Source organism: Triturus cristatus, chromosome 3_1, assembly GCF_964204655.1.
Source record: "Triturus cristatus chromosome 3_1, aTriCri1.1, whole genome shotgun sequence".
Lineage (NCBI taxonomy): Eukaryota > Metazoa > Chordata > Amphibia > Caudata > Salamandridae > Triturus > Triturus cristatus.
In genome coordinates, this window is record NC_140583.1 from 189,923,938 (window position 1) to 189,947,261 (window position 23,324).

Consider the following 23,324-nt stretch of genomic DNA (forward strand, 5'->3'; position numbering starts at 1 on the left):
AAAAACAAGTTGGGTGTCGTCCGCATAATTTATAACCTCAATGCCATTCGATTTTATAAGAGAGATAAGTGGGCATCGGTATAAATTAAAAAGAATTGGGCTGAGCCCTGCGGAACCCCGTGTTTTACTAACCTACTCTGAGAAAGGAAGGGCCTCAAGGTCACTGCCTGCTGTCTGTCCAAAAGATAGGACCGGAGCCAGTCCAGTGCCCTGCCCACAATGCCACATTCCTCAAGCCTCTCGATCAATATCTTATGGTTGACCGTATCGAAAGTGGCCAAGATATCCAGCAGCACTAATATGGCTCTTTGGCCACTGTCGGCACGCATTCGCAGGTCGTCCAGGACAGTCACTAGAGCAGTTTCAGTACCATGTCCTGGTCGAAATCCAAATTGGACCTCTTCCAGGAGATTATTTTCTTCTGCATGTTTCGTAAGAGATTTACTCACTACTTTCGCCAAGATCTTGATCGGGTAGGGAAGCAGGGAGATAGGTCTATAGTTAGAAGGACACTGAGGGTCCAACGTAGTCTTCTTCAATAAGGGAGAGACAACTGCCTTTTTCCAGCACTCAGGTACTGTGCCACTAGTTAGAGATTGGGAGCAAATTTGATAGATATGGAAAAAGCTCCTTACTGAGCACCTTCCACATCTTATGAGGGAGCGGGTCCAGGGGGGAGCCTGAAGAGATACAGGCTGCAATGGTGTTAAATTCCTCTTGTGGTGGAACCTGGAAGGACTCCAGAGGTATCATGCATTCCCTGAGCAGTGTTACCTCGGGAGTACTGCCTCTAGCTGATAGCAGCAAATCGCCTTCTGTATCAAGCTCACGAACACTTGGAGCTTTTAATACATTTAAAATGTTGTTAATTTTTCTTCAAAAAAGACTGCCAGGTCATCACAGAGTTCTTGTGATGCTGGGATCCCAATATTTGCGCACTCTGGATTAGACATATCTCTGACTAAGCTAAATAAGGTTTTAAGCTGGTTGGGCGATTACAAAATAGTTTCTTCGAGATATTTTGCTTTAGCCCTACCCATCATTACTTTATAGCTATGAATTTTCAATCGTTGTTTGTCTTACTTTGGGAGTGAGTACGCTTTCATGGGGTTTGAACTAAGCCTGTTTCATGGAGTCTTTCGCAAGCTTTCTGGGGTAGCCTCTCTCCATTACTTTTTTGCACAGTCTTTCTCCATTCGGGAAATAATCCTCTTTTTTGGAACAATTTCCATGGATTCTAGATTTTTGGATGACTGCTCTCAAAGTGCAGTAGAGTATTTTTATCTGTAGGTTTGGAATATAGATTGACTAGTAGTTTTTAGTCTACAAAAATCAACATATCAAGAAAATTAAATTTCTCTTTGTTATGCGGCATAGTAAATTTGAGGTAAGCCGACCTACCGTTTAACCATTCATGGAATTTGTTGAGGATACTCTTGGGCCGTTCAAAATAAAGAACACCGTTCTCGCTAGGCTAAATTCTGACCAGCAGAATTTTACAGAGTAAATGCACTAAACCCTGTTCAATCAGGGCAAGCACAGTAACCCAAATTAGTCTCTCAAACCTGAAAATCTGCGAATACAAGTCCCTACTGATGTGTAAAAGTCGCCTCACTCAACACACCACAATAGAGATCAGGTAATATTATCCCGAAATCTTGGAATTTTTACTAAATCCGATAACCAATTAAATTTTCTCCTATAGAAACACATTAAATGGGTTCACAAATACGAATAATACAACATCAAAATAATGATCAGCCCACCAAACTGGCGCCGGCATGGGATGCAATCCTATTAGATTTTCGCACAGCAGGGCAGGGGCACTCAGAGTCGGCAGCAGACACGACTGCGTGCGATGAGGAGCAGACAGCATCACAGCTGGCGCGCATCTAAGTCCGATAGGGCGTACTGACAATAAACCTGATAACTGGCAGACCCTGGCATTTACATACATACAACATATATGCGAAGGTGGGTAGCTGAAGCAATTCAAGGATATGTAAGTGTATTCACTGTGCTGGGTGGTGCATATTTACAACGTGCGTCGTTCATCGACGATGGAGTGCTTGTTATTCAACATAATTGTTCATGTTGATCGCAGGTAAGTTCTTCTTTTCTCTAACCTAATTATGTTATTATGTTTTACCTTGTTTTCATTTTATTAATATGCATTAAGACATTACACCATTTCATTGCATACTCGATCTGCAACATAGCACCAATGGCCAAGCTGTAAAACACCATAAAAGCATTGAACTGTACAATGATATTATGCAAATAGTGATCTATAACATGAATGAACATGTAATGAACATAAAATTACAATAATAAAACAAATTTAAACAAAACAAATTATCAGCCCACCAATTAAAGCCACAGCCATCGTCACATAACCAAACAGCTCACCACATAACCAGAAATCCATCATCACAAAACACAACCTCATGCATTCAATTCCCCCAATTCACATTACACTCTACTTCATTCAGGACCGCCCAGCGGTAGTCACCCTGCAGAAGGATCCAGCACCAAGAAATTGGCAAAAATCCCAAACTCCTTTCTCCTTTATTCTAGGCACATAAACCAAACTTTTTTCAAAAATATTTTAGTGACCCCTAAAGGAGGAGGTGCTCTAATGCGAACCATTTTCTGCTACTAAAACGTTGTGGGAACTGAACCCCAATATTTCTTCCCCCTGACTTTTACCAAAATAATTTGGCTATAGTGTCTTAAGTTGATCTAGCACTTAGAAACTACACTCCTCATCGGGAAAGCACAATTCTAGATCAAACATAGGACCACAAGTAAATTTCATTTCAGGATAGTCTAAATGTGGTACAGAGAAAAATGCATGAAATACCATTTCGACTCCATTACAGATAATGCAAAATCATAAAACGTAATAATCCGGGTTAGAACCGACATCATCAATTAAAACAATCCAAGTCAAATGGGTACAGAAAATAAAGTCGTTTAGCAATAGCAGTCCTAATAACAGTGGTAAAATAAATCCAAAAAGAAGCCCTTAATTCTAAAACCCAAGAGGTTTTATACATTAATCACACTTTAGTAACATATTGTGCATATTCAACATAGAATGATCATGGTTAGGGCCGCATAGGCAAATCAGAAACAACAACGTAATATTCTAAAACTTTAGTACTAGCCCATTTCTTAAAGCAAGAGAAATCTTCCATCTACTCTCTCAGCAACTGCACCCAAGAGATGATCAACACAAAATGAAACATCTCTCAAACAAAGGCTCATACAATGTGCACTTCTACACTAACAATTCCAACGGAAGTCATTGAAAATGATCAATTGGGCACATGGTGGAAGCTTCATTCAAAATAAGTTTTGTAACAATGTTGAACAATGCTGATACATTGACACCATTTGCTTGATGCTCCAAGGAAACGAGGGAATAGTTGATTTGCAGTGGGACACCGATTGGAAGAGTGAATGAGCAGGAACACGTGGAACAGAACACTACAAACTACATACAGGTTAAAAGTCATGGCGGATTGCACAAAGATTTGGCATAGCTATTTATGACATTATTTACTCCTCTAAGACACCTAGATAGCTCGTTCCAAATACAACATCATTAGTTAATTGGTTAGAGCTTAATGCATCATTAAAAACATAAAAACACTATTTATAAAAATCAATTTTCACATGATATTTGCACTTTTTGCAAACTTCTGAATGATGCTAATCAAAGGGTGGAGAGAAATGTGACATATATGGTGATCAAATGTAAGAAAATTCATCAACCTGTGAATCCGAGGTTCTTTTTCACTTTTTGAATTCTCCAAAATTTGAATATCACATGTGTTCTTGCTGACAAGCCATTTCCCAGAAACAACTTCTTGTAGCATGGACTCACTTGACACTGCATCTGGCCACCAATCTCACACTGTAGATTGTGAAATACTAATAACGGTCATGATTTAATTTATGTTTTCTAGTTCTGAACTACCCTAGTGATGTTGAGCAGTAAATGTATCCCCATCCTCCAAAAGTCTCTTTAGTGACCTTTGGCAGTCCCAGAAACAGGGGCATAAGGCCAACCAGCCAAATGTATCCTAAATTAATCATGCAGTCTTATTACAACGTAGACCTGGTGAGAGCTATACAAATTGAGAGTTTGTGTTCGTTTTCCTGAAAAACAAAAATCCGGAAATTATCTCTATAGTTTAGATGTTATGGGAGATGGAGAAATATATAGTTTCCAGCTTTGGTATATTAAGGAACATATATTAAATCTAAAGAGAGGTCAATTAGTCCTGACACCGATGCACACATTTTCAAGTGGATGTACACATGATCAGAAAATACCACCATTCACAGGTCAAGAGAGCCAATGACTGATTCGTATGGAACCATTGCTTTCAGTTTGGACCAGGCATGAAGTGGCATTGACGCAGTCATTGATCCCTGCCAGCCTAAAACTCTCTGGGGTACACAAGAGCAAGTGGCTTATGTATGTCAAAAAAATACTACAAGCAATTGACAGATACAGGTTCTTCACCAACCCAGTCGGTGTGTATCAACTCCTTGGACAGACCATCGGTTAGAAGAGAACTCCTAAATCAGGTAGATGAGAGGCAGACGGTCGAATCAGGGAAGCGAATGGTGGCATTCTATTTTACCTTAAGTTTATACTCCAACATTGAGCCGTACCTCATTCCTAGACATCATAGAAACGGCCTGATGAGGTTTAGGCTTGGCCAAGCCCACTTTCTGGTGACTTACACTTCCAATGTGCATACTCAAAAGATCTGGAACTATACCCTTGTGATTCTATTGCACCTCAATATCAACTACATAGGTTAGTTTTTCTTTTGGCCTTTACCAAGAGCAGAGAAATCGGTCCTTAATTCTGCTCTTAAGGTCTCTTAATAGCAGGCAGTGTAAAGCTGTTTTGATGCATCTGAAACTGCTACAAACTGACCAAGTGTGTTTCACAATGTGCAGATACATTTGCTGCTGTGGTTAAAGCTGGGAAGAAGGTGGGCAAATGAGCTTTCTGCAAAGTACGTCCTTTTCATTTTGTAAGCAATATTGATTAATTGCATGCACGATCTAATTGAGGGGATGGATTAAATGGTTTTATATTATTTTATCTATTTATACGGAAAACTCACTTTTAACTTTCCTTGCATCTCAAGGTCAAAGCCTTTTGTAATGGGGTCAAGAAACTGATTTCAGGGAGTGGTTTTTTTCTATGAAAGAATTAATGAGCAAACTTCGAAACTTTGTATCATTGTGACATGAAATTGTATTTTTTTGCTCGTTTGCTACGGGGATCATCCTTGTTGAAATTAATTTTTAAATGTATGCTTGCCTTTATGGTTTACCTTTTAACAGAACTTGATGTGAGGTGTACCCGCACTGGGGGAAACGGATGCGGAGAGTCTTTTTCTCGCACGTTGGATTACTTCCCCAGTGTGCTAAGAACAGTTTCTTTAAATCAATCCCCCAACAGAAGATGTCGGCTAACTCGCGCGCAGCCCGTGAGCTTGCTGCTGATGAAATATTCTCAGATGCCTTGGAGAATGAGGCGATCATGCGAACAGGGGCACAAAAGGAGACAAATAAAGAGGCTACTGGTTTAAAGGAACAATTTAAAATACTGGAAAAGATGAAAAAACAAGAAACAGCCCAAGTGGTGGGAAGCTCGTTCTTTAAAAAGATATCTGGATGTTGGTAGAATTCCATGGGGGCTTCGTATCATGTTAGCCCCCAGTTATGAGACACCCAACCCCTTGATGATGGCAGAATGGGGAGAATGTAATCTGGACTCCTCCAGACGTCTAGTCCAGATTCTTGTGAAATATGCAGAAATAGATGGGGCAGCATTGCAAACAAAAATAGACGCCCATGAAGCATATATACAGCAACAAGGATATGATCCCCAACAGCAAACCAAGCTGAGGGAAGAAATGAACAGTAGGCTAGGAAAAGAGGAAGAAAAAATAAAGGCACGAAAAATATGGAAGTTCAAAAGAGACCGTGATGACTATGTGAATGGTCAAATTTTTACCTTTTCACGTCGCTATGATTCCCTCAGAGCAGCAACTGCTAATAAAACAACATGGACACTAATATGTTTGAACCTCCATTGTTTTATACCTCTAGTGTGTGACTACAAGACGGCACCAAAAATCACGTGACCCGCATGGTGCAAGCTAGCACCATCCAGTAGGTGAGAATGGCTAATTGATGAACACAGTTTTTTACAACAAAAAGGTGTAGGGTTGGAGAGGATATCCGGTTCACACACGTGGCACCAATTGAATATTCCCCAGTTTTGCCCCCACCTTTTTGAAAATGAGCACAGGGTATACAGGAAAATACAATACTATTACCCCAGAGGCCAGTAAGATATATTAGTTGAGATTTTGAGAGTTGACCGGGCTGGGGTAGAGAGATTTTTCGGAATAGTCACACTCAAGTTAGAGGTGTGGATTATGACACAAACACTGCAATATAACAGATGATATCGCACCTATCACGGGTGGAGTGATATAGCCACATAGATCATTATTATAGTTGTCACTATGGGTGTTAGTCCAGAATGGAGTGCTAACATGTCGTTGACACTATTTTTTCCTTCCAGAAAATCTACTGGACTTCAAATCTTAGGTGAGTGCAATAGGCCTCATTTTTTATCTGGGTTTGCATGTAGTACATGATCAAACTTAAGTCAGGGAAACCAAATACTAGACTAGACAGCCCTGAAGAAGGCCCCAGACCCTTGTGGGCTCTGTGCGTGGGCCGAAACATGTTGGCAGAACAAGTGGGTACATTTGAAACAAGAATTTCAAAATAATCCCATCACAGCATAAGCTTTTTAATTAGTACCCCAGGTACCCCAAGAATAAAGTTTCGAATCAGGGGTATACCTTGAGGTAATTTTAAAAATTATCACTGAACTGGTTCCCTGCATAACCAGAGAAAATGTATATAAGACCTCCCAGCACATCTTTTGGTTGAGTCCGCCCAGGTAGTACCATCTTACCTGGGTGTGGAAAGACGCCAATGATGAAGCATGTCACTATTAGTGAGTGAGGCGTCTTCTCCAATATCTTTGGATATCCCTACTCTTCCCATGGTTATGCTTAATGATAACATCTGATATGCGGGTCAATACATCGATTCTACAATTGACTCCTAACATCTATTGAACCAAATTCGGGGATATAGGAACTAGCAGTTGCTTCTGTGTTATTATATCTTCGGGAGATTGCAACTGCTTTGCTTTTCTCTCACTCTCTCTAGTGTTACAAGAATTATCTTTTTATCATAAAGTAATACAAGTAGAGTTTATCCTGGGACTTTTTACTGTTATTTTAAATGATTGGTTTTAAGGATGCTGCAGGGTAGTAATTTTTATATACCTAGGGTCTTTTTATTGATCATTTTAAATATGTCACAAGTCTTTTACATTTGTTCATTTTCTGTCTTTCATTGCATTTTAATCTCTGATGAATTTGACTTGAACTTGCCTTGATTTTGGTACAGGATTATTCACTTCTTGTATACTACCATATTTGGACTGACCCGTATCATTTACTATCGGTCTCCACCAATGAGCGGCATCTTCTGCCGAATGATTGCCTTTTTTGCACCAGTAGCACCAGTCACTTTATGTCCATCTAGTACTGTCGCATTAATGCACTTTAATAGATTATTTATTTGAACTTAGAGTTGGACTACTGTGGGAGTATGAAATTTATTTACATAATGTTTATCATAGTATGGTGAGCACTTTAAGAATAATATAACATATGACATACTGTCAATTGACACCTAGTAAAGAGATGTATGCGAAATATTTTTTCTGTATAACTACTGGCATTTGGGCCCTGAATCTCCAGTTACAATGTAACACAGTCTATGCATTTGCTAAAATGACTATGTATTATCGTAATGTATTTACATTGTACTTGACTGACAATAAGTATGTTTTCTATGTTTGTTAAAAATTTACAAGCACTTGCACTTTAAAAATGGGTCTGCCCAAGCGTGTGGTCAGGTGATCAAGGCCGCTTGGACGGCCGAAACGCGTCTGGACATCGATGGGGAAATAAATTAATAAAACTGTTTGGCACTTCAAGAGGTCTGCGCCCGTGATTCCCAAAAGGGAGCCATATTACGAGTTGCTTTGAATATATATATATATATATATATATTACCTACTGGCGGTCGCCAGTAGGTAGTTATAGTTAGGACCACGTTTCCATAGGAAAACCTCAACATTCTATTTTGAATAACTTTGGCGCCGGTCGACGAATCCTCGCGAATTTCTCAAAATAGGTGGGGCGCTACGCTCCGCTCCTACCCTGAAAGTCTCGGGGGGATCCGTCAAGCGGGGGCTGAGATAAAAGGGGGGTCCCAAAACGCGTTTTTCCCATGCATTTTTCCATAGGACCTTTAGAACGAGCTACAGCCCGAACGGCTGAACAGAATTACTCAAAATTTGGCAGAGAGGTAGCCCCTAGGTCAAGGAAGTGCCTTTTGTAGGTTTGGTGTAAATCTGTTCAGTAGATTCTGAGAAAATAGCCTTTAAATCAATATATATATATATATCTGAGCCCGCTTACGGTACGCTTACCGTACGCTTACGGTAAGCGTACGGTGGCGTGCGCGAGCGCGATTCTGATTGGCTCTTAGATCTTAGTAAACATTCGAATCGGCCGAAACCAGGAAGCGGCGGCCGCCATTTTGTGTATTTCACTCTGAAAAAAAAGAGTGAAAACAAGGAAAGGGGGCAATGAGGAGAGTTACAGACCCCCTAACATTTGTAAGGGGGTCAAAGAAGAAGGACAGAAAAGTACAAAAAAAACATTTATTGATTTTAAAAAAAATCACGGGGTACGCGTACGGTAAGCTTACGGTAAGCGTACGGTAGAAAAAAAAAAAAAAAAAATGAAAATCAGATTTAAGTGTTTAGATATTAGGGGGCTCTAAAAAGAGCCAGACCCCCTAACATTTGTAAGGGGGTCAAAGAAGGACAGAAAAGTACAAAAAAACCATTTATTGATTTAAAAAAAAATCACGGGGTACGCGTACGGTAAGCGTACGGTAGAAAAAAGAAAAAAAAAAATGAAAATCAGATTTAAGTGTTTAGATATTAGGGGGCTCTAAAAAGAGCCGTTGTGTTTATGAAATGATTTTTTAGTGGTACCTACAAGTAAGTACCGATGCAGAGTCTAAGGTTCAAGAGGAAGACTCTGTTCCCTTCATCATTGAAGTGCACACCATCTCCTCTATAAATGTCTTGCATGTCATAACGCAAGTTGTTGTGGTAAATGGCACCCATACCATAGTCACGGAGGAAAGCAGAAACAGATTTGTTGACGTGCTTTCTTGCTTTGTCATCGCACCGCGTGCCCACCGTGCGTGCACGGCACTAACTGCGTAAAGTGGGCGCGCGGTGCGCGAAGCGCACCGCGTGCTCACTGTGCGCGCACGGTGCGCGAAGCGCACCGTGCGCGCACGGAACGAACTGCGTTAAGTGGGCGCGCACGCCACGAATGGCGTAAAGTAACTTAGCATTTAAAAAACCGTACAAATTCACTGAAAAAACCATAGGTTTCACACACGTTATAGTTAGGAATTAGCATTTAAAAAACCTTGCAAATTCACTGAAAAAACCATAGGTTTCACACATGTTATAGTTAGCGGAAATTTTACTGATAAAAAACCAATGAAATTCCCCCGTTATAGTTAGTGCAGGCAACTATAACTCACGCGACCGCAATCTTCTGCTGATGACATATGTGTCTTTATGAAAAAAAAATATTTGTAATATATGTATAGCTAAAAATGTATGGAAGAAGACATGGGCAAATAAGTGTCTAAATACAGTATTAGCATCAGCAGAGGATTGCGGTCGCGTGAGTTATAGTTGCCTGCACTAACTATAACGGGGGAATTTCATTGGTTTTTTATCAGTAAAATTTCCGCTAACTATAACATGTGTGAAACCTATGGTTTTTTCAGTGAATATATATATATATATATACATATATACATATATACACACACACACATACATACAATTTTATTTTATTACATTACTTTTCATTACAAGAGCCTGGCAGACAACTAAGAATAGTGTCTAGAAAGGGTTATTGCAGTACAATCTTCCAATGTTTGTTAGAGGTAGCAAACACCACCAAAATCATTCCCTTCAATGGTAACCTGCGATTGTTCGTGCAACAAAAATGCAACAAAAATGCATTTCTCTAGGTTTTAATACGGTGAAATAACAATTCATCTTTAAACGCTTTATGATTTTAGCATGTTTTCCCAATCAATATTTCAGGCCCAATATGTTTCTCATAACTTTTCATATAAATAGATCAGCTGTATGGCAACAGAAATATTTTCTCCTGTTGAGCCAATCATGCCTACAGTGGTTACCAATAGCTTATAACTATAATCAACTAAGGACTCATGTACGGAGTATAATGTTTCCCACTATGCAACCATCAGGCATACAGTCATAATATTACATTGTACACAAAGTTACAATTTGCAAAGCAAAATACTACCTCTCCTTAGAGGATCTAACAAGAATTCTGACAGTACAATCCTTCTGTACCCACGGCTTGCCAAAGAGTGTAAATAGCGCCTAAACCCTGGCCTACTACAGCACTGTGCAACATTCCGTGTAACAAAATACCCGACTACAGGTTTAAGAACAGTGTGAATACAATGCACCTGTGGAAGAGATCTATCATAAACATAAGCTTTTCACAAGTAAGGCCTAGTTGCTTTGTAATAACGTTTCATTATAACAGATCACAGCCGAGGAATAAGAGATAGCTTTTCCCAGTGAACTAAGCAGGTCTTTAGCCTTTACCAGAGGCTTGACACAATATACAATCCAGGACTACTGAAGTGCACATAAAATGGCAATCATAAGGCATACATTTATAAAATTACAAACCTGTACAGTTATAGTTGGCAAATACAATATACAGCTTCTCATAATAGGGTCCAACATGGATCATCACAGTGAAATTTTGCTCCCAGTGTTTGCCGAAGTGTAAGATAGGCACCAAAACCCTTGCCTACTATGACTTCGGTAACCTGTAAGGTTACATGCAACAAAATACATTTCTATGGCCTGTAACATAATGGAATAACAATTCCTGTTAGAGGCCTAATGTCTTTGCCATAAGCTTTTCACAACCGACACGCCTAGCCTACTGCTCTTAAAATAGCTTTTCATAATAAACAGAGTAGATCTATGGAATCAGGAATAACATTTCACTGCACACCAATCAAGCCTATAGCTGTTAACATTGGCCTGTCCCTAGAATTTCCTCATGTCTACTGTTCTGAGTGTAGGCCTTCCCACAAGTCAACATTCGGTCATACAGTCCTAAAATTGCAAATATATCAACAGTTTCAGTTGACCAACAAAACACCATCTCACCTAAAAGGGCTTAACAAGGATCCTCACATTCCAAATCTTCTACATTCATGGTTTGTCAGATAGTGTAACCAACACCAAACCACTTGCATACTAAGGTACTGTGAGATTATGGTAGGCCTACTGCCTTCATCTTAACTTTTCATTATAAACAACCGGGCCTATATAGCCTTTATCTTTGGTTGTCACCATAATCTACTCAGTACTATTGTACGGAGCATAAACGGTCCACAAGGCAACCATCGGGCATAGTCATAAAAATGCACATGCAAACAGAATTACAGTTGGAAAAGCAAAATATCATCTCACCTAGGACAGCCTAACAAGGATTATTGTAGCCCATATCTTCTATGCCCACAGTTTGTTCGGGTGGACCACCAACACCAAAAACCTTGCCTGCTATGGTATTCTGTGAAATTCCATAGAACAAATTACCGCCTGCCAGAGTAACAATTTGTCCTTAAAGGCCTATTGTGTTTAACATGCATTTCACAATAAGTACTTCAAACATACTGGCTGTGTCATGATGTTTCATAATAAACAGATCAAACCTATGAAATCTGGAAATACCTTTTCCAATGAACAGATGAAGCCTTTACCTTTTAATATGTAGAAAAAGTCAGCCTGCAAAACACCATACAACATCTCTCAATCTGGCCTAACAAGAATCTTTGGACTTCAGCATCTTGCCCGAAATCACACTCGCTGTCATATTTCCAGATCTTGATTAGTAATCGATGAAACAAATATAAAGTACATAGGGATCAGTTACGCAACCTGTCATTTTCGAGCTTCCCGATGTTACTAGCACCAAATGCTTAGGGTCAGTGAGATTGCCTCCACATGTAAGGAGGATGGAAAGTCCCTAAAGTAGGTTTCCTCGTTGACAGTACAGATGCTCTATGCTGCACCAACTTCTCAAGAATTCAGAGCACCTTGAACCTCAGGCTTCATCAGACACAGCGGGGGGGGGGGGGGGGGGCTCCTACTATCCTCACTGGGCTGACATCATACTTATGACAGTGGGAAGTAAATAAAGTGATGGGTCTCAGTTAGTGATGTCACGGGGGTGGGAGGTTGATGGGAGGTGGTGCAGTGGTTTTGGAGGGCGGTGGGGCATTTTTCCTTTCTCTAACCCAGCCCTATATCCCATCCCCATTGCTGCCTGTTTAACAAGCTGTTCTCAGTCTATATTTTCTTTGCGGTGTGCACTGGACTGCGGAAACTAAAGACATCATGAAGCTAGGGTTTGGGGGCACACATGGGTGTGCACATACCCACAAGGAGCTTTCTTTACTAATTCCTATGATTCAATTTAGCAGTATTATGCCCAAACCCAAGAATTTGCTTTAGCTCCACACGTGAGTGAGGAGTAAAGAGGAGGAGACCCAAACTGCAGAGTTGACTGTAGAGCAGTTAGGAGTTGTCTGCACAATGTACGGGCATAATAGGGACCTGCAGGAACATTTAAAACGTTATTTTACCTAATGTGCATCTTGCCCACGTATAAAGGAGTTAGAAAATCCCAGAATAGGGCCAAATGAAAAATATGCCACGGTTTCAAAGGAAAGATGGGACAGATATGGTTAATGCCTATGTTTACAAATTCCCTTGGCAGTTCCAAGAGTAGAGTGGGTATATAAAGGTAAATGCATGACCAAAGAGGGTACATAGCATGACTCAATGTGTGCAGAGAATTGCTATGGATGTGCAGTATAAGAATGAAGAGTAAATGTGGTTCAGGTTATTTTACCTATTACACATCAGATGGGGATAAAATAAAAATATAAAATGGCCCGAGAGTATTTATGGTTCCCTATGTAGATCACTTTAAAATATCGTATAGGTCCGGGGAAGAGTGCCAAGACAGAAAAATGCATACAAGAAATCTAATTACCTGTTTGCTTGTGCTTGGCTAAAAAAAAATTAAAAAGTAAAAGAAGGACTAGACATTACTTTGTTCATATTCCTAAAACTGCATGTGTAGGCTCTATAAATTGGAATTAAAGGTTGCTCAATATGGCATGATATCACGGCAGTACGGGTGACCACAAAGCAGAGATGTACAAATAACTAGTGTCCCTACACTAGGTTTCTTGTTTACATTTCAGTTACATATAAGCTTCATTAATAACCATTTTTCATTATTTAGCTTTTACAATATGAACTTGTGTATAGATCATACATAATGAAAAATAATTGTAAAATGCAGCTCAGTCATTTGCGCTGGGTACAGCAAGTTTTTGCGGAAACTACAACCCCGATATATCCCTGCAAGCAGATGGGTCGGTCGGATGTAATGTTATATTTCTTTTGTACATCAGCCATTGTGACAAAAAGTTGTCACAAACGGCTGTTTTCATTATTTTATTTTTTATTTTAACTGTTTCTCAACCACAAAACTACTGAAATGTAGCCTTCATCAGGCTTAACATTAAAACAACAAAATGCACAGAAATAGCAAATATTCTCATCAGCATTTTGAAAAGCTTTACTGAAAAGAAAAAAAAAAAAAAAAAAAAAGGCAGACATATCTGTAAATAATAGCCAAAAAGGAGGTAATAACTATTTTTCAAGTCTTAAAACTCACCTGTAGAGTTATAACCATTCAAAACTCCGTCAATCACTATTTTTGTTGTGTTTTCAAACACTTCCAATTGAGTTGACTTCTCATCGAACACGGCATCAAACACAAAGCTGAGATCCTTGTTTGTTTTTTTGTTGACGTCCCTATTTAAAACTTTTTTCCCGTGAAAAAAACTAACTTCCTCCACTTTTGGATCAAAAACCAAAAGGTGCTTGTCGACTACATGAACAACTCGTCGATAATTGCCTTCTTTTTCTTTCTGGTTCTCTGGACGAACACGGACCACGACTCTGACATGACTGCAAACATCCTCATCCAAGGCATACATTCTCCAGATTCAGCTGGCGTTTCTCAAATTAATTTCTGAAATTTAAGATACAAGTTTTCTATTATTAAATACATATGATTGTCAACTGCTCAATAATTTACCCCATATAAAAAAACATGTAGTACCAAATCTAAAAGCAAAAAAATACCTGGAGTCTAGTTGAACATATACATGCAACATAAATGATAACTGATCAAGGTATTACTTATGGATTTTACACATAGGAACATAGGGGCATATCTACAAGATGGCAATATAAAATAGCAGCCGTTGTCGGCCGAAAAGCAGCGATAATTTTATCGATATATTAGCAAGGTCACGCTATCGCGTGAAACCTTGCCTTAGCGCCTGAATTCCTAACGCCCATCTTTGCATCTCTAATGAGATGCAAAGTGGGCGTTCCTCCCCAGGATAACGAGAGAAATGTCGCTAAGCGACATTTCTTCTATTATCAAGCCTCACCCAAAGCAGCATAGCGACAAGAAAAGTAGCGATAACCTCTGTTTTCGCTACTTTCCTTACGCCTGCTTTGAAACTGACTTAGCCATGATATCCTATGGAAGGTGGATATCATGGCTAAGTATGCGAGGCCCTATCAGCAAGTTATCAGCAAACTTTGCGGGATTATCGCTGGGTTTCCAGCGATAATCTCACGTTTGGCAGTTAGCGCTAGGATTTTTATCGCTTTTGAGATAAGCGTTGCTAATAGCACACTATCAAAGCGATAAAAATCCACGCTAGCCGGCGATAATTATCCTAGCGCTAAGTGCGCTTAGCGATAATTATCGCCGGTTGTTGCTGATATGCCCCTTAATGCGTTACCGGAATCTCATACTTGCAGTTAAACACAAAGCACACCCCTGTATTGTTATTTTTATATGTGTGCAGGATACAGTGACTTTATAAAGACCACACCACGATGGTTCATCAATGTAGTGCTCACGTTAGTGTGCATGTTATGTCGCTTGTCTGTCAAAAAACATAGTGAACTACAACCATGTTAATAAGTCTTTTATTTGTATATACCATGCAACATGCATTACTTGATGATCACGGAGTTCAGTGTATTTGAAATGAAACACAACGCACACCCATGTAGTCATTTTTAGATGTTTCCATGATATAGTGATTGCAGAATGACCACACCACAATTGTTCATCAATGTAATGCCCACATGTTAGTGTGCATGCTATGCCCTCGTCTGTCAAAAAACGAGAAGTGAACTGCAACCATGTCAATTAGTTATATATCCAACACAGTCACTAATAGGTGCCCAAAATAAGAACTGGGGCAATAGGCCAGGTTTTGTGTTCATTGTTATCTGTTGTCTTTTAGAATTACCACGACTGACCACAGAGGACTTAACGTTGAGAACTAAAATTATGGTGCATCTACAAATAAGTCCTGACAAAAGCCCAGGACCCAGATTGGACTAACCACGAGGGCTGAAACATTTTGACTGCTCATTAGGGTGTAAAGACACTTAACTCTCACAATATATCTGTTTTAACCATGCCAAATGCACCTAAATAAAGGGATATCATGGAGACATTTAAGTATTTGTATCTATATCCCAATGGACTCCATTGCAATCAATATCTAAAGTGCTCCTTGGGAAATGGTTGAGCCCATCCTGGTTTATAGGGACCAGGGTGAAGCATTACAAAGCATGGCACCAACAAGCTGCGTGAAGGTCCAACAAAGAATACCACTAAGTCATTGGTACTGAGAATTAATTTGGTCAGGTAAATGACAAGATAGGTGAGGATACAGGATACCTTAGGTTCTGTGGTACTCACCAACATCTGGCATTTTTCGACAAGGAATACTGCAAGGAGGAGTTAAACTAGAACAGGCAATGGTGTTAACAACTCCAGATCGAAGAAACAATAGTTATATTGTATACCATGGATACCAGTCATGCCCTGAGTACAGTTACTACTGCAGGTTTTCCTAACAGCATTCTGAAGTGTCTCTTGACAGCATCGCAACCACAACCAATAACCCTTTAACAATCACTGAGAGAATAACTTGCACAACATGTGTACTGAGTATTTCACATTTTTTTTGTTTTGACAGATTGTTTCCTTTGTTTCCCGATCCAGAAGAGATGCCAGTTCAAGATGCTGACCCAAGCATGCAAGGCCTTGTACAAGGAGGTACCAACGTACATTAACAAATGCAGGACCTTCCACTAACCAACCAGACACCTACGACCTCGCAGACACCCCCCCGAATCCGCCGAGCCAACAGAGGAGAAGGCTCCTTCTCACACCAGGCAGACCTGGTACAACCTTCCCCTGCAACTAAGGACCGTCCCAACACCAGCAATTCAGGAAAGGATTAAATACTTGGCTATTCAAATGAACAAGATCACCACTAAGCAGCTATCATCCCCAGCACCTCGAGATCCTCACATGATTTGCTGCACTTTACAGATCCTGATTATCAAATACAACCTTCCAGGAAGGTCACATCTCAAGAAGCACAGAGTCTATTGTGCTCTTTTATCCATGAAGAAACATGGCCACCATTGACCTGACTACCTATGCTCCCTAGGAGGATTAGAGGTTGGAAATAAAAAGCCACTGGCCGAACACAATGCATCCACAAAAAGTGGACTACAGAGACATCAGGGTAATCACTTGACACCCCATGCGATATGGTCACAAAGTCTGACAAAAGGCAGCAAGAGAGGTGGCAAGATCAAATCAAAGACTCCAATTTCTGCACAAAGGGGTTCAACTGTTTTGACAGTCACCAAGAGGACGGGGGCATTATTTTCTAAAAGGAAAAGATGTTTTCTTTTCAAGGAGGGGGGGGGGGGGGCCTGGCAGATTTAGGTATGTCATCCCTGAACAATAAGACCCTACAGCAGAGAATCTGGATACTACTTCCTTCACCCAAGGGTGGACAGTAAGTGGGGAGAGAACCGGCATTCTTGCGATGGGCAGGAACAATTGAGGATGACCAGAGACAAATTCTGGTCAGGTTATATCCAGTACCATTGTACTTAGACAGGGAGAATAAATAATATCTCCAAGAATCTGGTAGTCTGTGTGTTTTCTTATCTGGCACATACCGTAGAACACGACAATGTACTACACAGTACAATAGCATAATACATACACTGAACAGACACGGGCTTAATATTGGAGAGTAGGATGCTTTGAAAAATAGACAAACTAGTAAATTTAGGATTTAAAGAAACCCAAGTCAGTATGTAACCCACCAGGGCCTTCTTGGCATCAGGCAGCCCGACAAGCAGAGCCAAGCTGGTAGCATTACAAAGAGCTGTGGGATGTTGTGAATCTGTTTGTGCATTGGTTCGGAACTGAAGTAAGCAAGGGTCGGTGCCTGCTTCATGACTCAAACTTCAGTCTGGCGCATATAGGAGATACATGTGCATAATGCTAAGAATCCCACTGGTGCATCAGTCTTCTGCAGCTCGCACAGTTCCTGATTTCCAGGAGGATCAGGATCTGGGGTACAAATCGGTTATTTTTACCTTGGATGTAGGGGTGAGATTATTTCAAGTTTGGAGAAGATACTCATTTAAGCATGAGCCCACAAGACTAAACAATTGAAATGCTGTGTGATAAAAACCGATAAGTGGTTGAAGGTGTTTAATTGACAATCATACAAAGAGGGCTAAAATGATGCGTATAGTGTTACTTCATGTTATTTATGGTTCGCTTTGCGTTCAAAGCTTTTCCCAGCACAAAATAACTCGCCCTAACAGTCGTGAATTCTATGGGGCAGATTTACAAGCCCTTTGCATGGCCAACAGGCAGCGCCTTTTTCTGCCCCATTTACATGGACAGAAGCCACCCTGCGTGGCTTTTCCGGTCCTTGTAAATATGGCCCCTTTACACGCAGCACTTTGCGTGAAAGGGGCGTGCTGTGGGTGTTCCCACGCAACACCCATGGAACCAGACATTTCCAGATTTGCAAGAAATCGTAAATTTGGAAATGGGTCTGAAAGCTACACCTCCCCGGCGTAAGGAAAAATGTATTCTTCTCCTAATTTTTTTCCCCTTTCTATGTGTGATGCATTCTGCAGCACACACAGATCGAGGAAATGGCCTCTAATAAATATATATGTACAGGAAGGTGTCCCTTCCTGTGTGCATGAACTATTCTTTTAAATGAATGACGTTTTGCAAGTTCTATGTGTGCTAATGAAGCACACATAGAAGTTGTAAAACACCATTCTGATTGTTTATGTGCAGGAAGGTAGCCCTTCCTGCACATAAACAATCACTCCCGTGAAGCAAGCATCCTTTGGCGCAAGGCAGCAGTTTGTGCGCCCAGCGCAGGGGGGAAGCACAGAGATGCGGCATATTGTTGTCAATATGTCGCATCCATGCGCTTCAACTCTAACGCGTCGCAGCAAAATGACTTGCTGCACCGCGCTAGTTTATTGTAAATCCACCCCAATACTTTCAAAGTATTTTCAGCGGCTATTGCGTCAAGGATGGAAAACACTTCAGCCAGAGCTGGTATGTTAAACCGACCCATCCCACTCCCTATCATTTGCAGCGACTAATAGATGCACTGATCGAAGTGGGTTGTGGGAGCACGGGCGGGCTAGTACAGCGAGCTGCAAACGGATAGGCGCTGCGGGCTGGATACTAATGCTCTTTAAGGGAGGGCGTAGCAGACGTACTCGTGACGCAGTACAGGCGGAGTGGCTATCGGCGACGCGTACGCCACAGAGCAGAACAAGAGTTTAGTATTTAGTAGCTAAGAATAAAGCCGCCTTGGAGTGAATTCTACTCACCAGCTACGACCCTGTTCTCGCAGTAACCTCTCCAGGTACTGACTCACTGACAAGGAAGAGTAAAAATATTTGGTGACGAGTCAGCGAGCCCTCCAACGGACAGAAGACAAAACGAGCAGCAGGTAAAAAACGAAACATACAGCCCTGTCTAGGACATCACGCCAATGAACAACTGTAAACCGTTTCTCCCGCCAATCCCTTTCTACGGTATAGTCTATTAGGCAATACAACCAATGAACGATTAATAGTAACTCCTCCAGCCAATCCGGTAAAAGAATTATTTGGCCTATCCAAGCGCCGTACGCATTTCCGCCAGTAAGGGTGTAAGATCACACCTACCTGATTGGTTACAAGCACCCGGGTGTTTCAAATCGAAGTAGTGGTGGGTGGTGGGTGGCTCTGGCAGTAGATGCTGCAGCCTGCAGAAAGAGAGACATCCGTTAAACGACTGGTGACTGGAAATGGGTTGTAGTCATAATGTGCTATTGTGTGGTTTTGGACAGATGGTCATCCCAGGTCAAATGGCATAACTCACTTCCTTTTTGAAACTGTAGTTAGTATTGTGCTGAAACAAATACTCAAAGACCGTTAATCTGGAACCTCTCGAATTATTCGAGTCGAATACGTTGGTAATCATTATCTCATCACGCATTGTCTTACCACAACTGATTCATTTCTATTATAAAATACACCTCCCTATGATTCTTTTTGCTGACATATTTCTATTATTACTGGCTTTTTTGCAAGTGTTGCATCTGCACAGTATCTAGGGTGCCTAAGAAAGATTATCGGGGAAAAAACATCGGAACTTGGTAGGATGCTGCACACCATTAACCCTCTCTTTTCCTTCCCACCACCCCAATTCCTCCCCCCTCACGTTCAAGATAGGCCGTGGGGGAGGGATATTTGCTAATCGCATGCAAAAAAAAACACTACCAGCTGTCAACGTGCTAGAGATTGTGGGGGGACCAAGGGAAGGATTTGCTTATGTAAACCCTATAAGAAATTACCGCGGTGCCGAGTACTTGCCTGAAGCCAGCACCTTTTCCTGCCAGAAAGTTTCGTTAAATATAACTAAATGTCCAGGCTGGGCTGCCAGATCGGAGTTGCGGGGAGAAGGCGCTTGAGGGAGAGGGGCTGTAGTGGTGGGAGGAACAAGGATTAACAACTGCTGGTCCACACTACTGGCCTTTTCCAAAAACTGACCCTCATTGTCTGCTCTCTTATTCTCATGGCACTGGCTTGTGAATGACAGGAAAACTTAGAGGTGACCTTAGAGGTCTCTTATTGCTTTGATCCATACACAGAGAAAGACAATAGGTAGTGGGCTATATTGGCACATTTTATTTTATTTTAAAAGTTTTATATAGCGCTAGCTTGACCCGTAGGTATCGGAGCGCTTTACATACATACTGTAAAGAAAAACAGACGAAAATTGCATTACATAGTAGGCAGGCAGTAAGGAAGCAGAACCAAGGATAAAAAAAATACAGCATGGAAGATAAGGTGGTTAACACAGTCCGGTCACCAACTATCCTTGAATGTCAAGAGAGAGGAGTAAACTCGGATATTGAAGTCTAGGTTAGTTGACGTTGGTCAGGAAAGTATTTGTGAAGGAGATGGATTTACAGGTACCTTTTGAAATGGGAGAAGGAGGGTTTGCATCTGGTGACTCTAGGGAGAGCGTTCCACATCCTGGGAGCGTTGCCAGAGAACGATCGGTATTGTGTGGTTTTCTTTTTCTGTTTCGGAGGAATAAGAAGGAGTGAGTTGGAGCTTCTCAGCGTTCTGGATTGACCTGCTCTTACCAGTTTGTTGTTCAGGTAGTTGGGGGCCGGAGAGTGAAGGGTTTTGTGTGTGATACAGGCCAGTTTGTAAATACACCTCCCTTCCATGGGAAGCCAGTTGAGAGCTGGAGTGATGTGTTGAAATCTTTTTACTCCAGATACGAGTCGAGCGGCCATGTTCAACACTGCTCTTAGAGGGCCTAGGTGAGCTTTTGGAGTCCCTGTTAGGATGGCGTTCCCGTAGTCGATTTTAGAGAGAAGTAGGGATTGGACTACTGTCTTGAGGTCATCATTGGGAAGAAAAAGTTTCAATTTCTTGAGGTGTTTTAGAGAGAAAAGAGCACTTTTTGCAGAGTTTTTTTGATGTGGGCCTCCATAGATAAGTTCTTGTCAAGGGTGATGCCTAGAGACTTAACTGAGTCGGATAGGACGATGGGGTAGTTTGGGGTGACCAGATTCTTGAGCCACTCTTGGATTGGACGATGGTTGCTTTTTGGAGAGATTAGGATTAGTTCTGTTTTATCTGGGTTGAGCTTTAAGTGGTTAGCGTTGAACCAAGTTTGGATCTTGGTTAGAGTGGCATTGAGGTGTTGGATGTCGCTGGGAGACTTGATTTTGAAAAGGATTTGGGTGTCATCGTGAAGATTACAAGCCTCAGCTAGGCCCGCAGAATGCAAGGGTTCGCTCTCATGTAACAAAGGTTAGAAGGAAGTTGGCACGGAAGCTGCAAAATACAAAGACAAAGTTTATTAACCCTTAAGGGTGGTCCTACAACCTATACAACACTCTTCAGCATTGCACAGAGTAGTACAAAGAACTTGCGTACATGGTCCCCTTTTATACACAACAGAGGGGCTCATAAGTGGGTGGATACATCATGAGGCGAGCATTTTACCTTTTATGGACATTTTCTATACAGAACCAATATGTGGGCGGAGTAACCAATTTCCTGAGCCCGCGAAAACATGGTCAAGCAAGGATTAACTGATAACAGATGTGGTCAAGTCTGGGCATGCGCCAGTCGGACAAAAGGAGCTATTTATAGACTGTTACTAGGCAGATTACAAGAGCAACTAGCGAGAAGGAAGGACTCTTCTCGTGCACAGCACGTGGAGACATGACAATACAAAATGGAGTCCAGACATTAGTCAACATAAGACAATAGACATGTTCTAAGGAAGAAAAGTTAATGTCTTTAGTAAATGCTTAACCATCGCTGTTTTAGTTTTCAACAATCGGCGTAAAGGTGGTAATTCACTCCAGCTTTTTTCAAGATGATTGTGAGGGGCTCCATGAAAAGATTGAAGAGGGCGGGGGAGAGGATCGAGCCTTGCGGGACCCCAAGTGTGACTTTTGTTGGCTTCGAGAGACAGGAGTTGATTTTAATTTGTTGCGAGCGGTGTTGAAGGAAGAAGGTGAACCATTTTAGTACTGTGTCATTGATGCCGGAGCGCTTCGACAAGGTCTCCAGAAGCGCTGGATGATTTACTGTGTCAAATGCCGCAGATAGGTCAATAAGGATGAGTAGGCAGGCATCACCTTCATCTAAAGCCTTGTGAATATCGTCAGAGATGTTGAGCATAGCTGTTTCTGCGCTACAGCCTTTCCTGAATCCTGATTGAAAGGTGTCTAGGAGGTTGAACTCATCAATGTGTTTGTTGAGTTGGCGGAGAGCGCATTTCTCCAATGTTTTTGCAAGGAATGGGAGGTTGGAGATAGGTCTGAGGTTGTTGAGATCATTAGGGTCGGCCCCTGGTTTTTTGAGAATGGGTGTGATTTGTCCAAGTTGAAAGGAATCTGGGACACAGCCTGAGGTGAGAGAGGCGTTGATGATTCTTGTCCAGAAAGGGGAAATGGTGTGGTTAAGTTCTTTTATGAGTGTGGATGGGATCCATAGTGTGGGAGGAAGGTTTTAGGTTAGAAATTATACTGAAAACCTCATTATCCAACATTAGCTCAAAGTCGGATCAATGTGCATTGTTTTTTAGTTGGAGGCAGACCTGATTGTCCTTGGTAAGAACTCTTTCTGAATGATCAGGGGTGGTTAGAGTGGGGCAGGTTAAGAGGGAAGGATGGTTAGAGGTTTGGATGAAGGATTGATCAATTTTCAAGACTTTATTAGTGAAGAAGGTGGCAATTTCTTCACAACGCTCATTGGTGGCTTTGATTTCTTGAGAGGGAGTGCATTTAGTTTGGCTTTTGACAATGTTGAAGAGTTCTCTCGGTCTGTTTTTCGCCAGATCTAGTTTGCTGCGAAAGAAAGACGCCTTTTCACTGAAAATGTGTTTTTTGTATGCTTGCCGAGCACATCTAAGTTGCGCTTTGTGTAAGGTCGAGGGGTTTAGTCTCCAAGACCTTCCCGTTTGTCTGAGTTGACGCCT

The 23,324-nt window shown here is 41.2% G+C and overlaps 2 protein-coding genes across 2 annotated transcripts in view; one reads left to right on the forward strand and one right to left on the reverse strand.

Annotated features, from left to right (window-relative positions):
• Positions 1-19,294, reverse strand: part of LOC146859903 (kinesin-like protein KIF18A) — a 391,179-nt gene extending 371,885 nt beyond the window's left edge. The window contains exons 1-2 of the mRNA XM_085643641.1: positions 19,157-19,294; positions 14,049-14,408 (exon numbers count right to left, since the gene is read on the reverse strand). Of these exons, the coding sequence (XP_085499767.1) occupies positions 14,049-14,373 (325 nt within the window). The 5' untranslated portion in view covers positions 14,374-14,408; positions 19,157-19,294. The remainder of the gene's footprint in view (positions 1-14,048; positions 14,409-19,156) is intronic.
• The window catches only part of METTL15 (methyltransferase 15, mitochondrial 12S rRNA N4-cytidine), a 785,694-nt gene continuing 781,515 nt past the window's right edge, over positions 19,146-23,324 (forward strand). The window contains exon 1 of the mRNA XM_085643642.1: positions 19,146-19,278. The gene's annotated coding sequence lies outside the window, so the exon portion shown is untranslated. The remainder of the gene's footprint in view (positions 19,279-23,324) is intronic.